The sequence below is a fragment of the Elephas maximus genome, chromosome 13 (genome assembly GCF_024166365.1).
Source record: "Elephas maximus indicus isolate mEleMax1 chromosome 13, mEleMax1 primary haplotype, whole genome shotgun sequence".
Lineage (NCBI taxonomy): Eukaryota > Metazoa > Chordata > Mammalia > Proboscidea > Elephantidae > Elephas > Elephas maximus.
The window spans coordinates 74,746,725-74,761,643 of NC_064831.1; the positions used below are offsets into that span (position 1 = coordinate 74,746,725).

At 41.5% G+C, this 14,919-nt stretch overlaps 1 protein-coding gene across 3 annotated transcripts; it reads left to right on the forward strand.

Moving 5' to 3' along the window:
• Positions 1 to 235: 235 nt before the first annotated feature.
• On the forward strand, positions 236 to 9,841 carry ZNF774 (zinc finger protein 774). 3 transcript variants are annotated; one of them, XM_049905626.1, is made up of 5 exons: positions 236 to 386; positions 2,268 to 2,390; positions 4,627 to 4,733; positions 5,180 to 6,079; positions 7,746 to 9,841. In XM_049905626.1, the coding sequence occupies exons 2-5, from the start codon at positions 2,284 to 2,286 to the stop codon at positions 7,748 to 7,750; spliced, it is 1,119 nt and encodes a 372-aa protein (XP_049761583.1). In that variant the 5' UTR covers positions 236 to 386; positions 2,268 to 2,283; the 3' UTR covers positions 7,751 to 9,841. The 3 variants fall into 3 exon arrangements, with proteins under 3 accessions (XP_049761583.1, XP_049761582.1, XP_049761581.1); XM_049905625.1 differs by lacking the exon at positions 7,746 to 9,841 and having other exon boundaries at positions 236 to 522; positions 5,180 to 7,734; XM_049905624.1 differs by lacking the exon at positions 7,746 to 9,841 and having other exon boundaries at positions 5,180 to 7,734.
• Positions 9,842 to 14,919: the final 5,078 nt, after the last annotated feature.

Consider the following 14,919-nt stretch of genomic DNA (forward strand, 5'->3'; position numbering starts at 1 on the left):
CCGCGACTCCTACGGTCCTGGTAGCTAGAAGGTTGGGGCTAGCACTTATCACCACTGCAGAACGGGGTGTCCCGGGACTCCGAGTCCTTTGAGGAGGTCTCGACCAGACTACATTCCCCAGAAGGCTCTGCGGTGATTGAAAGCTTGATCAACCTATGGACGGGGAAGACTTCTCGTCGTAGAAACTGATTGGCCAATGGCAAGAGCACGAAGGCTGTGTTTTCCGGCTGCTGGTTGACTAGCCCAGAGTCCCACCTGTGTCCCACAGCCCTGTCACGAATCCCGCTCGGGTTGTGTGAGGGACCGCTTCGGCGTTGCCCTCCGGCTGCAGGTCGGCGGTGGAAGATTCTCACTTCCTGCTCCATCCCCAGCTGGGCCCTGGGGCGGTGAGTGCTCCAGGGAGGGAGACGGCGGCGGCGGTCCCGGCGCTGCTGAGGGGCGTTGAGGGGGCTCTCCCGCCGCCCCGACACTGTCTCTGCCGGGTGGGGCGCTCGCGTTCCGGAGCCCGCGGGGCTTGCTGAGGTGTGGAGACAGGTAGCTGCGGCTTCCCAGACCGTCGTCGGGATAGCTCCTTCTCTTAACCAGTGTTCTTGCTCCTCCGTGGTGGTCCTCGGGTTTCAGCGTATTTTCGTGACCCGCTGACTGCTGCACCCTGCTAAGGGCCTGCGGCACGGCGGGGGGAAGGAGAACGGGTCACTCGTGCGGTCATGTTCCTATTAATAAACCCAGTGAACATACTGGTGCTTCTCACGGTGGCACTTAGTCACAGCACCTCAGCGCACTGGGGCCTTTGGGGTCACCCGCACCGCTGGCAGGAGACTTGGGTGAGAAACAGGTTTTCTGTTACCTTGCCAAGAATTCTCTCCCTCTCCATCTCGCGGTCTCCTGCAAGAGGGTTCTGCAGCTGTGTTTTGTAATTATTGTAGAAATAAAATTTAAACTCAAAATTCTTATTCCAGTGTTCATTCCTAATGACATTATTTTTGGTAAGGTTTTAAACCAGGGATATTCCTGGGGTTTTTAGGTCCTTAAAAACTTGGTACTTTATAAATGACCAGTAGCAATGTCTGTAAATGCCGAAGTATTTTCACAAAAAGTGTTTGTGTGTGTATTCTAGTAGTAAGCAGGTGCTTTGATTAGTGAGACAGAAGATGTGAAAGAGTAAAACCTCCTCACCCCAACCTGGTCCATCCTCCCTTGAAAATGCAGAATTCTTTCTAGCAGTGGTCATTCAGCCAATTGACTTTTTTTTCCTGTTTCTACTGGAAACTCTTTAAGGGAGAAATCTTTACGTTTCTTTGTGACTGCTAATGCCTTGCGACATATTAATTATTGATTGAATTACTGATCCATCTCCAGTAAGCCACTCTGGACCATCCCCTCAAAAGATAATTTTTTCATAATACTGCTGTCTGGTGTGTTAATATATTAATAATGATTGTTTTGTGTCCCCAAGCATTCTGTTTTGTGCTTACCCAGTTGCATTTCGCTTAGTTTTGCAGCTTACTATTGTCTTTTTTTTTTTTTTTTTTAACTCTTGTCTTTTAAAGTCTCATTTCTGACTCCATTGAACCTTGAAATAGAATGGTACTCAGGACAGTTCCCTTTAAGGCTCTGCATGGTCTGTCCTGTAAGGTTGATACCAAATCACTGGGCTACAAGCCAGGAAGAGTCAGCTGTTTTCACAACTAATATGAGCATAATTAAATCCACAATTTCCTAGCTTGCTGAGGAAAATGTAGTTGGAGAGAACCCAAGACTTCCCAAAAATCAAGTTATACCTGCATACTGTCCTTTGTTTTTCTTACCCTGTTAAAAATGTAATGTATTCAAAAGACTAAGGGTTCTAAAGATCTGTGTGGGAGTTCCAGGCCTCTCTTAATGGTGGGAAAGTTGGCCAAAGGAAGAATTATGTAAAAACAGAATAAGAAAAGCAAGCTTTCTGTGGTTGATGGAATTTACCTCAGAGCTATTCTAATCAGGAGGCTTTTTGCTTGGGGATACTGGTGGCTATCTTTTGGTTTTCAGACCACAAAAGAATATCCTGGCAGAAACCCTTGTGGCGTACTGGTTAAGTGGTACGACTGCTAACTCAAAGGTCGGCAGTTCAAATCCACCAGGCGCTCCTTGGAAACTCTATGGGGCAGTTCTACTCTGTCCTAAAGGGTTGCTATGAGTTAGAATTGACTCAACGGCGGTGGGTTTGGTTTTTTTTGGTTAAGAATATCCTGGGAGTTATTGATGTGTATCGAGGTCTCTTGCTTTAGGAACTGATGACTCTAGATGATGTGGCTGGGGACTTCAGGGAAGAATGGGTTACCTGGATGCTGCTTAGAGAATCCTCTCCAGGGATGCCACCCAACACATTTAGAAGAATGGGCTCTCCAAGGGTAAGAATGCTACTCTCCTTTAGGTGTAAGACTTAGATATTTTGATAGAGCCCAGAAGTGAGTGGTCTTTGGGGATGCTGGTTTCTTAGAGCTGCGGATCTCTGTGAGATTGTTGCCTCCCTGTCAGATCAGAAAAGAAGAATAACTTGCCTTCTGATGGCATTTTGTGGTTTGCAGATGACTGCCCTGTTTATTGTCTTGTTAATATCTACCACAACCCTTTCATATATGTATTATCATCCCTTTTTCAGTTAAGGAGATTGAGACTCAGAAAAGTTAAGTGGCAGAGGTGGGAGTCAAACCCAGGTGTTTGTAGAAAAGGGGGAACTCTCCTGATGGTGGTGTTTTCTCCTGTCATGTAAAAAAACATTTTCTAGTGCTCTTTCTAAAATACCGTGGGTACCTACCTCTTCTCCTGCTTTACTTTAGATCAATGACACAAGGGATACATGCTTATTGAAGAAAAAGATAGATAAAATGAAAACAAAAGTCATCCCTAATCCCACCATTGAAGAGTTACTATTCTTCTAGTTTTTTTTTTTTTCTTAGCAGATATATAATTAAAACAAAACACAAAAACTGGGATCATACTGTATATTCTACTTTCTCACTCATTGTATCATGAACATATTAATAAAACAATAAATATCTTTCTGTACATCATTTAAAATAGCCACTTACTATTTTGTTGTGTAAAACCTAAACCTGTTGCCATTGAGTCAAATCCAACTCATAGCGACCCTATATGACAGAGTAGAGCTGCCCCATAGAGCTTCCAAGGAGCGCCTGGTGGATTCGAACTGCCGACCTTTTGGTTAGCAGCCGTAGCACTTAACCTCTACGCCAATAATTTATACTAGATTAAATTGTATATTTGCCCATTTTTTTGATTATTATGACCTGTAAAAATGGCTATTTCATAGGGTTCAATCAAATATAATTATTCCTTCATGGTGAGACATTTAGGTAATTTCCAAATTTTCACTAAAGTTGTGATGAGCATCTCTCAGCTAATTTTTTTTTTTAAGCCTTGTTTCCTGAAGTATGATTAGCTAATAATTAGTCTTTTGTACAACTTTTATCATTTCCTTAGAATTTCCAGAAGTAGAATTGCTGGGTCAAAGGAAATATACATTTCTAAGGTATTTGATACTTTTTCCAAATGCCTTCCAAAAAGATTGAATCAATTTATTTATTCCCACAAGCATTATGTGGAAGTGTATATTTATTGAGAACTTACATTTATTGGAAACTTACCAATTTAATCCTCACAATAACCCTATGAGGTAGGTCTTATTATTATCTCTATTTTATTGATGGAAACACTGAGGCACAGAGAACTTAAGTAACTTGCTTAAGGCCACACAGCTAGTAAGCCAGGATTAGGATTCAAACCCAGGCATGACTCTTAAGTTTGCACTTTTTACCTCTACAATATATTGCTAGGTGTATCACTGTTTTATAGGAGTCCTGGTAGTGCAGTGGTTAAGTGCTCAGTTGCTAACTGAAAGGTCAGCTGTTCGAACCCACCAGCTGCTCTGAAGGAGAAAAGACCTGACAATCTGCTCCGGTAAATATTAAAACACAGCCTAGGAAATCCTATGGGGCAGTTCTACTCTGTCCTATAAGGGTTGCTATAAGTTGGAATAGACTTAATGGAACACAACAACAACATCATTATTTTGATTTGAATTTCTTTGGTTACTGGTGAGGGTAAAAGATTTTTCATGTATTTATAGGCTGCTTGAATTTTGTGTGTGTGTGTGTGTGAATTACCTGTCTTTGTCCATTTTTTTCCTTACAAGTGTTTGTCTTTTTTCTCATGGCTATATCGACTGTTGGCCTTCTGGGAAAATTTTAAAGCCCAACATTATGGTTAACTTCCTTGATTCTTTCTAAGGGTGAGGCTGTGGCAGCTTTGCTCCTGATAAAATTATCTCTCCAGATGAGTTTGGCCTTGAATCATCAGAGATGGGTTATTGTGCTACTCTAGGGTTTCTGTCACCCAAGTCTGACTTTTTTTTTCCTTAATGAGAGGAAAAGGACTTTTTCTCAGCCTCTCGGGGAGATCCCCCTGTTTTATCACTTCACCATGGTTGCCCTTTTGATGAGACCAAACACCCATTAGATTTTCCCTGGGTTTCCCCTTCTACCTAGGGAAGAAGGAGGGACTGGATTTTGGCCCGGCCTTGTGTAATTGGCTCAGATTAACGCCCTATGTCCATTTTCTGTGTAGAGTTTCTAGACCAAGTATAATCTCTCAGCTGGAGCAGAAAGAAGAGTCATGGGTCCTACAACTCCAAAATTTTGAGGAGAGGGAGATCCTAAGGGAAAGTCACACAGGTGAGATGTGGGTACTACCTGGGGGAGGAAACCTACCATTTCAGCCCTTGTTTAGATGAGGATTTGGAAAGCTGCTCCAAACTTTTTTTCTCGCTACTAGAAGTTTGAATTTGACTTGTCTGACAGTCAGTGATTGACCAAGTAAAATCTCCATTTTAAGTAAGCATTTCACTTTTGTCTAGACTACATCTTTGAAAGGAGTTGCCCAATTCTGACAATATATGGTATGTGCTTGAAGGATATCAGGGTGCACTTCAAGATTCATTTGGCCATCTAAAAATAAAAAAAGTTTTAAAAATTCATGTTTTCTGTAAGCTTAATGAACTTTATAAACTTTTCACAAAACATATATGGTCTGATGCTGAAATGGTAATTTTAATCTTTCTTACTGCTTTCTGATGTTCTTTCCTGGTGACTGATAATTTTATTTTCTGTTAACTTTTCAGACTTCGAGAATCAGGTGACAAAACTCAATCAGAACATTTCCAAAACAGCAGAACAATGTGGAACATCCTCAGAATGGGCCAATAAAAATATTTCTCATACTCTTAGTTGGGGAAGAAACTGGGAGAGGGGCCTTGAATTAGAAGGACAACATGGAACCCTTCCAGGAGAGGGCCAGCAGGAACCCTTTTCACAGGAGAGGGTTTTAAATAAGCTCATGGATGAATATGTAGGAAAGAAGCCTGTGTGTGCAGAATGTGGAAAAAGCTTTAACCAGAGTTCCTATCTCATAAGACACCTAAGAACCCATACTGGCGAGAGGCCTTATAAATGCATCGAATGTGGGAAAGGCTTCAAACAGAGTTCAGACCTTGTCACCCACCGCAGAACACACACAGGGGAGAAACCTTACAAATGCAATGGGTGTGAGAAAAAATTCAGTGACAGCTCAACACTCATCAAGCATCAGAGAACCCATACAGGTGAGAGACCTTATGAGTGCCCAGAGTGTGGAAAGACTTTTGGACGGAAGCCACACCTCATAATGCACCAAAGAACTCACACAGGAGAGAAGCCCTACACATGCCTTGAATGTCATAAGAGCTTTAGTAGGAGCTCAAATTTCATCACCCACCAGAGGACCCACACAGGAGTGAAGCCTTACAGGTGTAATGACTGCGGGGAGAGTTTTAGCCAGAGCTCAGATCTGATTAAGCATCAACGAACCCACACAGGAGAACGGCCCTTTAAATGCCCAGAGTGCGGGAAGGGCTTTAGAGATAGTTCTCATTTTGTGGCTCATATGAGTACTCACTCAGGAGAAAGGCCTTTCAGTTGTCCTGACTGCCACAAAAGTTTCAGTCAGAGCTCACATCTGGTCACACACCAGAGAACACACACAGGTGAGCGACCTTTTAAATGCAAAGACTGTGGGAAAGGATTCACGGACAGCTCTGCCCTCATTAAGCACCAACGAATCCACACAGGAGAGAGACCCTATAAATGTGGTGAGTGTGGGAAGAGCTTCAACCAGAGTTCCCACTTCATTACTCACCAACGAATCCACTTAGGAGACAGACCTTATCAATGTCCTGAATGTGGCAAAACCTTTAATCAGCGCTCCCATTTTCTCACACACCAGAGAACACATACCGGAGAAAAACCCTTTCGTTGTAGTAAATGTGACAAGAACTTCCGTCAGAAAGCACATCTTTTATGCCATCAAAACACCCATTTAATTTAGAAAATAGACAGTGAGTCTGCTATCCCCTTCCAAATTTCCATTGCTACTGTGTTTATGTACCTCAAGCAGAGAAAACCTGAGCCAGGGCATCAGGCTCAAGCTGGACCTTGGTCTATTCTCACTGTTTTTCCATGTTATAATGGAGAGGATATACCTATAGTGTTTATATATGTTCTGAACACAGTGGGCATTCCTCTAGAGTTTTTGACTGGCTTTTAGGGAGATGTGAATTTAATAGCTGATGCCTGGTTGTCGAAAGAAAGGTGAGATAAATGTGGCCTAGAGATCACATGTAAACCACATCTGCAGTGGCTGGCACAAAGTAGGTGCTCAGTAAATGATTCAGTACTTGAGATCTTTTACAAAGCCCTTAATATAGTGCTTGCCCCTTAAAAGGCACTCAGTACATGATTGGTTGCTTTTATCAGCCTTATTACTGAATAAGGAATTAGTGCAGACCCTCAAAGCCAAAACTTGCAGAAGCTAGATTGAAACTAGAAGGTTTGGAGTGTTAGCAAAGGGATTTAATAAAATGAAAAACCCTTTTCCAGTCTAATGCTAGTCAGGCATTAGTCACTAGATGTCTCATTGCTGTGACAAGGCAGAATTACTGTAGAGGATGTTTGTGGTCTTGCAACAGAGAGAGAATTTCAGAAGCTCTTTGTACAGCCGTTTATCAGATGGAGGTTTGCTGTCATCTGAGGCATATGCTTTTTTCTCCCCTGGATTCTTGAAAAATATCCTATGATGTACAAGCCAGAGGGAACTGGAAAAGGACTATAAAATTGTGGAAATGAAATTGCTGAGAACATTAAATATTACAGGGATTCTTCCTGGCATTTAGCTAAAGGAGGCAATTCTTGTTTTTTAATTTGCTGGGTCATTGGCCCTTTAGTTTTAGGTTAATGCACTTCTCTGATCCTTTAAGGGTCATTGATCTTATGCGCTAGTATATTTAATTGAAATAAATTGAGAGAAGGCAGTGTGTTGTAAAGAACACTGACTTTATTGAGAAGGCGAAGTTTTTGAGTCATGGCCCTGGCACTTTAATTTGGACAGACTCTCACTTTCTCTCAGCCCCAAGGTATATCTGCCTTACCTACCTCACAAGGTTGTTGTGAGGATCTAATACTTACGTGTATATATGTACACACACATACACATCTATATAAAAGCACTTTGTTGTTAAACTGTAACGTATGATATTGCTTAAAGTTAATGTACAGTATTATTGCTAATGTTTTTTTCCCAAGGAGTGCTGGTTAATATTTTTCCAGGTATCCCATTTTCTCTCACAATGAAGGAATTCTTTTTTTTTTTTACAGGTTGAAAAACTAAGGCCTGAAAATGCTAAATGACTTGTTATGGGTCACATAGTTAACAGAAGAGCCAGACTTTGGCTGCGGGTATCTAGATTTCCATTCTGCAGTTCTTCTCCTCAACAACATGAAACAGACCAACTTTGGGATTTACTAGAGTATCTCTGAGACTACAGGATTGAGGGACCTGTATTACAGTCTTAAACCAGTGTGAGCTTGGAAATGACGGAGGGATTTAGCCTAAGTCCTAGGGAGCTTTATTAGAATCCCGTGCTGGTGGTCTTTGATCCTCGTGGAGTGAGAGCGGAGAGGTAAGGGCAGGTACAAGAGGTTAAGGAGGGAGTTCAGTGGTTACCACTCTTTAAAGAGAAAAGTGGCGGACATGACGGTTTTTTCTTTCAAGTCTTCCTGCATCAACACAGACTGAATGATTACATCAGCCTTGGAACACTAGTTCATTTTTTTCTCTTACATGGAATGCCATTTGAGTGCTATAATTCATGGGGGATAGAACTCAGCTACCTTAGCTCCTTTTTTTGAAAGGTTAATTAAGATAATTGACCAGAAAAAGAAATGTGGTTAATCCAGTGCAGTGGTTTTCAAAATGTGGGCCCAGACCAGCAGCATCAGCATCACCTGGGGACTCCTTAGAAATGCAAACTCTCAGCCTGGCATCCCAGACTTGCTGAATCAGAAACTGCATGAGGGTGGGGCTCAGCACTGTTTGTTTTAATAAGCCCTTCAAGTGATTCTGATGCACGCTGAAGTTTGAAAACTACAGCCTTAAAATTTCCGTTCTACTAAACATATAGGCACAATTCCAGTATAACTCCTAAAAAAAAAATTCAGTGATTTTTAATATCTAATATTCTGCTCAAATTTCCCCCCAGTTGTCATGGAGTTGATTCTGACTCATGGTGACCCCTCTATTTTGCAACTGGTTAATATGCAGTATTCTTTACAAGTCTTGATCTAAAGTCCTCCCCCCTTACTCTTTTCTTGTAACTTATTAGTTGAGGGAACCTTGTTGATTCTCCCACACATTTGTATTTGTTAATTTCATACAATGGCGTCTTTTAGCAGGTTCCTCCTGCTTTCTTTATATTGGTAGCTGGATCTATTTAGCATGACCAGATTAATAGATTTTTGGCAAGAATACTCGATAGTGATCTTACCTAATTTCATCAGTAGGTACATAGTGTTATCTTGTCTCTCTAAACGTTAAACCCAAAAAGCAAACCCGTTGCCATTAAGCCGATTTTGATTCACAGGGACTGAGTAGAATTGCCCCATAGAGTTTCCAAGGAGTGGCTGGTGGGTTCAAACTGCCGACCTTTTGGTTGGCAGCTGAGCTCTTAACCACTGCAGGGCTCCCTCTTAATGTTAGCAGCCATTAATAGTCAATTATTTTATCTGGGGTTGCTGAAAGGTGATATTTTATTTCTATCATTCCCTCTTCAATTATTAGCTGGAAAACTTCTATAAGGAGAACTTCCCTTCATCGACTATTTTTGTTTACCTGAGGTACAGTTTGTGTAGAAACAGCATAATAATTGCTTGATTAGAACTTTTTTTTTTTAATGCTGCTAACCTTGGCCTCATGACCTAGATGGACCTCTAAGCCCTTCCAGTTAGAGATTCTTTTCTTACAGGACATTTTTGAATGGGTAAATCTCATAATTTTTCTAATGACCCTGTTGCTTTTCTTTTCCCCTCCTTACAGCCCTCTGGTTTTACTGAGTTCCACATAAAGGCATGTGCTTAATAAATACTTGAATGATTCCTTAGTCAGGGATGGAATCTCTGATTGTGAATTATTATTTCCCAATACTATCCTGCCTGAAACAGGAGAGGAAACTACATCTGCATTAGCTGGGAATCATTTTATATCTCTTTTGTGGTAATATGAGAGTATACCATCACCATTTTTAAAAATCTACCCAAGCGTTGTTCTAAAACAAATGAATACATAAACAACAACAATGATTTGTAAAAATCAGATGAGAAGGAAAGGGAAGAGTTGGGTAATTTATGTGAAATCCAGTTCAGTCTTGGGGCGGAAGTGCTTTGGGCTAGGGGTAAGATGGGAATGAGAAAATACAGAGAGTTGAGTATGATATCCCTCAGAAGTGACATTCTGGGAAGAATACTGCAGTTAATTTAAGATGTTCTGGAAGGGTGTCCTCCCACAAGAGGGAGCCAGTTAGAGGACAGTGAGGGAAACAAAAGCTACATTATTCGTGCAAGCAGGCGTAACTCCAAACCAAGCTAGGACTGACACAAATAAGTCCTAGACTTCATGTCATCTGTGCTCACTGTCTGACTGTGACTCAACCTAGACTTAGGAGGCAGGATGTGGAAGTGGCACACAACTAGAGGTCAGAAGACCCAGCTTCTAGTGTGGAAGCTATTTACTAGCCAGCTGTCCTTGGGCTGGTCAATCAAGCTAAGTCTCAGTCTGTTAAACTAGATAAAGATCCTTTCTGCCTCTAACCATTTACAAATCTGGGACTTTCATAGACCCTAGGTCTATCAGATATGAGTAGACTCTTCCAAAGGTATACCTTCAAGATCTGAGAGGATAAAAGCATGTAATCTATAGCCCAGGTCCGTCTCCCACTCACCCTTCCCCCGGTGCTTGGAGCAGGGTGGAACCTCATAGCTGCTGCTAGAGTAGGCACATTACCTCCAAACTGAAGACCTCCCTGGGCTCCAGCCTTGCCTATTCCTTCCTCCTAACAGCATTTTATAGACAGGGGTCACTGCCTTAGCAATAAAAACCTGCAAAAGCCAGAAACTGTAAGGCAGAGACTTGTCAGAGAAGAAAAACTCAAATATTTTCCACAAAAAGGAGCAATAGAAAAGTAGTAAGACTGCACCCTCTCAAAGGCGGAAAACTTGGGGGTGTGGAGAAAAACAAGGCAGTCTCATCGAGTTTGGTCTCTCATAGGTTTCACTGTAACGCATACTGGGTTTTCTCCTACCACCTTGTTTCCCATGTTGTACATCTACAGATGTGTGTGTCCATCCTGAAAGATGTGAGCTCCTGAAGTGCAATGTGGACTTGTTTTGTGTGCCTTACCCGCTCTGATCCACAGAGCCATAAGCAGGGAATACTTAAATGCTATCGGTGACAGTGAAGGTAACTGACTTTCCATAGTTTTTCTCTTTGTTTCCACCCTATGACTGGACCATTAGCTTCTACATCTCTCTCCCTGATCCAGCCCTACCAATTTTACCTCTCAGATTCCTATCTATGTTTCTCCATCTCCACTGCCACCCTCCATTCCAAAACAACTGCCTCCTAAATTGCTGCAGTGACCTCCTAACAGGTGTCACAGATTTTAGTCTTGCCTTTCTCTAATTTCTTTTCACAGAAGCCAAAGTGATCTTTTAAAATCCTAAATCTTATCACACCACCCTTCTGCCGACAACCAGCAGCTTCCTGTTGCTTTTAGGATAGAGACTCAAATCCTTAATCTGGCCTACAAGGTCCTTGTAGTTTGACTCTATTCTGCCTCCAGCCTCTTCAAATGTCACCTTCCTCTCACTCACTTCAGCCTACTTGCAATCTCTCTGTTCCTTGATTATGCCAAGGTTATATGCACCTTTGGGCCTTTGTACTAACTGCTCCCTGCCCAGAGTGTTCCTTGCCCTGATCTTTGTTTAGACTCGTATTTGTCAATCAGGTTTCCCCTAAAACTCACCTCTTTATTTACCTCCTCACTATCCCATCTGAATTAATTCCCCTCCCTCAGCAGCCACTGTCTGTCACATTATCCTCTTTTATTTTCATCAGACGCCTTCTATCTGCCCGATAATTTCTTTTTTTTTAATAATTTTTATTGTGCTTTAAGTGAAAGTTTACAAATCAAGTCAGTCTGTCACACAAAAACCCATATACACCTTGCTACACACTCCCAATTGCTCTCCCCCTAATAAGACAGCCCGTTCTCTCCCTCCGCTCTCTCTTTTCGTGTCCATTTCGCCAGCTTCTAACCCCCTCCACCCTCTCATCTCCCCTCCAGGTAGGAGATGCCAACATAGTCTCAAGTGTCCACCTGAACCAAGAAGCTCACTCCTCACCAGCATCCCTCTCCAACCCATTGTCCAGTCCAATCCATGTCTGAAGAGTTGGCTTCGGGAATGGTTCCTGTCCTGGGCCAACAGAAGGTCTGGGGGCCATGACCACCAGGGTCCTTCCAGTCTCAGTCAGACCATTAAGTCTGGTCTTATGAGAATATGGGGTCTGCATTTTTATCCCACTGCTCTCCTGCTCCCTCAGGGGTTCTCTGTTGTGTTCCCTGTCAGGGCAGTCATTGGTTGTAGCCGGGCACCATCTAGTTCTTCTGGGCTCAGGATGATGTAGTTGCTGGTTCATGTGGCCCTTTCTGTCTCTTGGGCTCATAATCGCCTTGTGACCTTGGTGTTCTTCATTCTCCTTTGATCCAGGTGGGTTGAGACCAATTGATGCATCTTAGATGGCTGCTTGCTAGCATTTAAGACCCCAGACGCCACTCTTCAAAGTGGGATGCAGAATGTTTTCTTAATAGATTTTATTATGCCAATTGACTTAGATGTCCCCTGAAACCATGGTCCCCAGACCCCTGCCCCTGCTATGCTGGCCTTCGAAGCATTCAGTTTACTCAGGAAACTTCTTTGCCTTTGGTTTCATCCAGTCGTGCTGACCTCCCCTGTACTGTGTGCTGTCTTTCCCTTCACCTAAAGTAGTTCTTATCTACTGTCTAATTAGTGAATGCCCCTCTCCCACCCTCCCTCCCTCCCCCCTCTAGTAACCACAAAAGAATGTTTTCTTCTCAGTTTAAACTATTTCTCAAGTTCTTATAACAGTGGTCTTATACAATATTTGTCCTTTTGCAACTGACTAATTTCACTCAGCATAATGCCTTCCAGGTTCCTCCACGTTATGAAATGTTTCACAGATTCCTCATTGTTCCTTATCGATGCATAGTATTCCATTGTGTGAATATACCATAATTTATTTATCCATTCATCCGTTGATGGGCACTTTGGTTGCTTCCATCTTTTTGCTATTGTAAACAGTGCTGCATGGCTCCTCTTCTTGGTCCCTTTAGATGTGCCTTACCTGCTCAACATTCTGTCCCTTGGTCCTCTTCTTTCCTCTTTCTTTTCTGTTCTACACACTCATCTTACAACTCCAATCATCATCTCTCAGAACATTAGTAGAACCTGACTTCTCTTTTGAACTTCAGATCTACAACTCCAGCTGCTTGAAGGATACTTCCTAAGGATGGTTTCCTACTTCCCAAACCCTGAATCCCCAAATTACATTTAACAGCTCCTCTCAAAGTATTTCTCCTGATCTTCCTCTTTCCGCAAATGACTCTAGCATTCTCCTTCACCCTTGCCAGAAACCTTTTGGTGAGCTTGAATTTCACTTTTCCTCTTGTTTCATGTATTCTACTGGTGCCAAGTCACGTAGTGTCTGCCTCTACACTGTCTCTTTCTAAAAAATTACAAAAGCACCACGTGCTTGTTAGAAAATTTTCCAAAAATACAGAAGTGACCAAAGTAAAAAAAAAAAAATGAAAATTCCTTTTCCCTTCCTCATTCTCTCCCTGAGTCTCACTCCAGAGAGGTCAGCTCTGTAATAGCCTTGCATGCCCAGTCTTGTCCCCAGATCCTCTTCTGCATCTCTGCTGCCACCGTCAGAGCTGAAAGGATGGTCTTCCATCTGCTGTCTTTGACTCTTCCTTTCATGTCTGTTCAACAAACATGTATTGAGTGACTACTATACACCAAGTTCTATGCTAGACTCCGGAGATACAAAGGTATAAGACAGGAGATTAAAGAGGTCCACATTTAACAGCTGTGTGACCTTGGACAAATCACTTAGTCTCTTTGACCCTCATTTTCTTATCTATAAAATGAAGATAACCCCAGTACCTTCTTCATGAGTTTAGGTGAGAGTTAAATGTGATCATATGTATAAAACTGTCTGTAGTACTGAGTACATTGTAACTGGTCCATAAATGTCAATGACAACAATGATAATGATAATAATCTTTGCCTTAGAGGAATTTATAATTTAATTGGGAGACTCAAAGAATAAGAATTATCTAAGTGAAGAAAGATGGGAAAATATTTTTTGGAAAAGGGGAGACAAGCAGTTTGACTAAAATAAAAAGACTGAGGTTCAGAGTTGGGAGACGAAAGAGGTAGGAGCTTGGGTTTTATTCTCTGATACAGTGTTTCTCAAAGTGTGAGCCAAGAACCACATGCATCAGTCTTACCTGGGTGCTTGTTCAAAATGTAGATTTAGTGGCTCCATCTCTGACCAGGTTGGTAAATTCACACAGTGAAATGTTATACATCAGGGAAAATAAACAAGCTACAGTTGTATGTATCAACATGTATAAGCCTTAAAAACTCAAAATTAAGTCCAAAAAGCAAGATACAGAAAATATATATATAATAGGTATAAAAATACAATACAGGTAAAAAATAGGTAAGACAACAATATATTGTTTAAGGAAGAAGAACACACTATACATATGTACTGTAATGAAAAGCAAAGAATTTATCATACAAAATTCAGGACCGTGGTTAACTAGAGTGAGGGAGGAGAATATTAAGTTTCTATTTCTTAAGCTGAGTACACAGATTTAAAAAAAAAAAATCATAATTTAATGTCTAAGTGTATTATTTATACAGTTTTAATTTACGATATATTTCACAAGACAGGACAGAAAAAAAAAAGGAAAACAGAATACTCTTCTAGTGACTGACCTTTTCCATGTAAGTTTCATAAAGTTGAGTTATACTAAAAGAAAAAAAAAGACAATTCAAGTACCTGGGTTGGAAACAGACCCCCAGGGCAATTCCCTCCATTCTGTCTCTCAGTCTCACACATGCGCACACACACACTCACATTTTCTCCTTTTTACATAAGTTAAATAAATTCCTTATGCATATCAATTAATGCAAATGAATGTCCAGAAGATTACAGGCCCATCTTTCTGTAAACAGCCATGCTCTGACCCCCCCATAATGCCCTTGCAAATGTCTTTTTTTTCCCCAGAAAAAATGTTTCCACATTTTAGATTATTTCCACAGGGTGTGGACATTTTTACAGCTCTTGTTACTTGCTGCCAAATCGTTTTCTAGTGAACTGTACCAGTTTACAATGCTCCCAGCA

Coding starts and splice junctions, on each gene's coding strand:
- ZNF774 (XM_049905625.1), top strand. CDS start 2,284: ATGATGTGGCTGGGGACTTCAGGGAAGAATGGGTTACCTGGATGCTGC. Junction 2,391..4,626: donor GAAGAATGGGCTCTCCAAGG/GTAAGAATGCTA, acceptor TTTTCTGTGTAG/AGTTTCTAGACCAAGTATAA. Junction 4,734..5,179: donor CCTAAGGGAAAGTCACACAG/GTGAGATGTGGG, acceptor TTAACTTTTCAG/ACTTCGAGAATCAGGTGACA.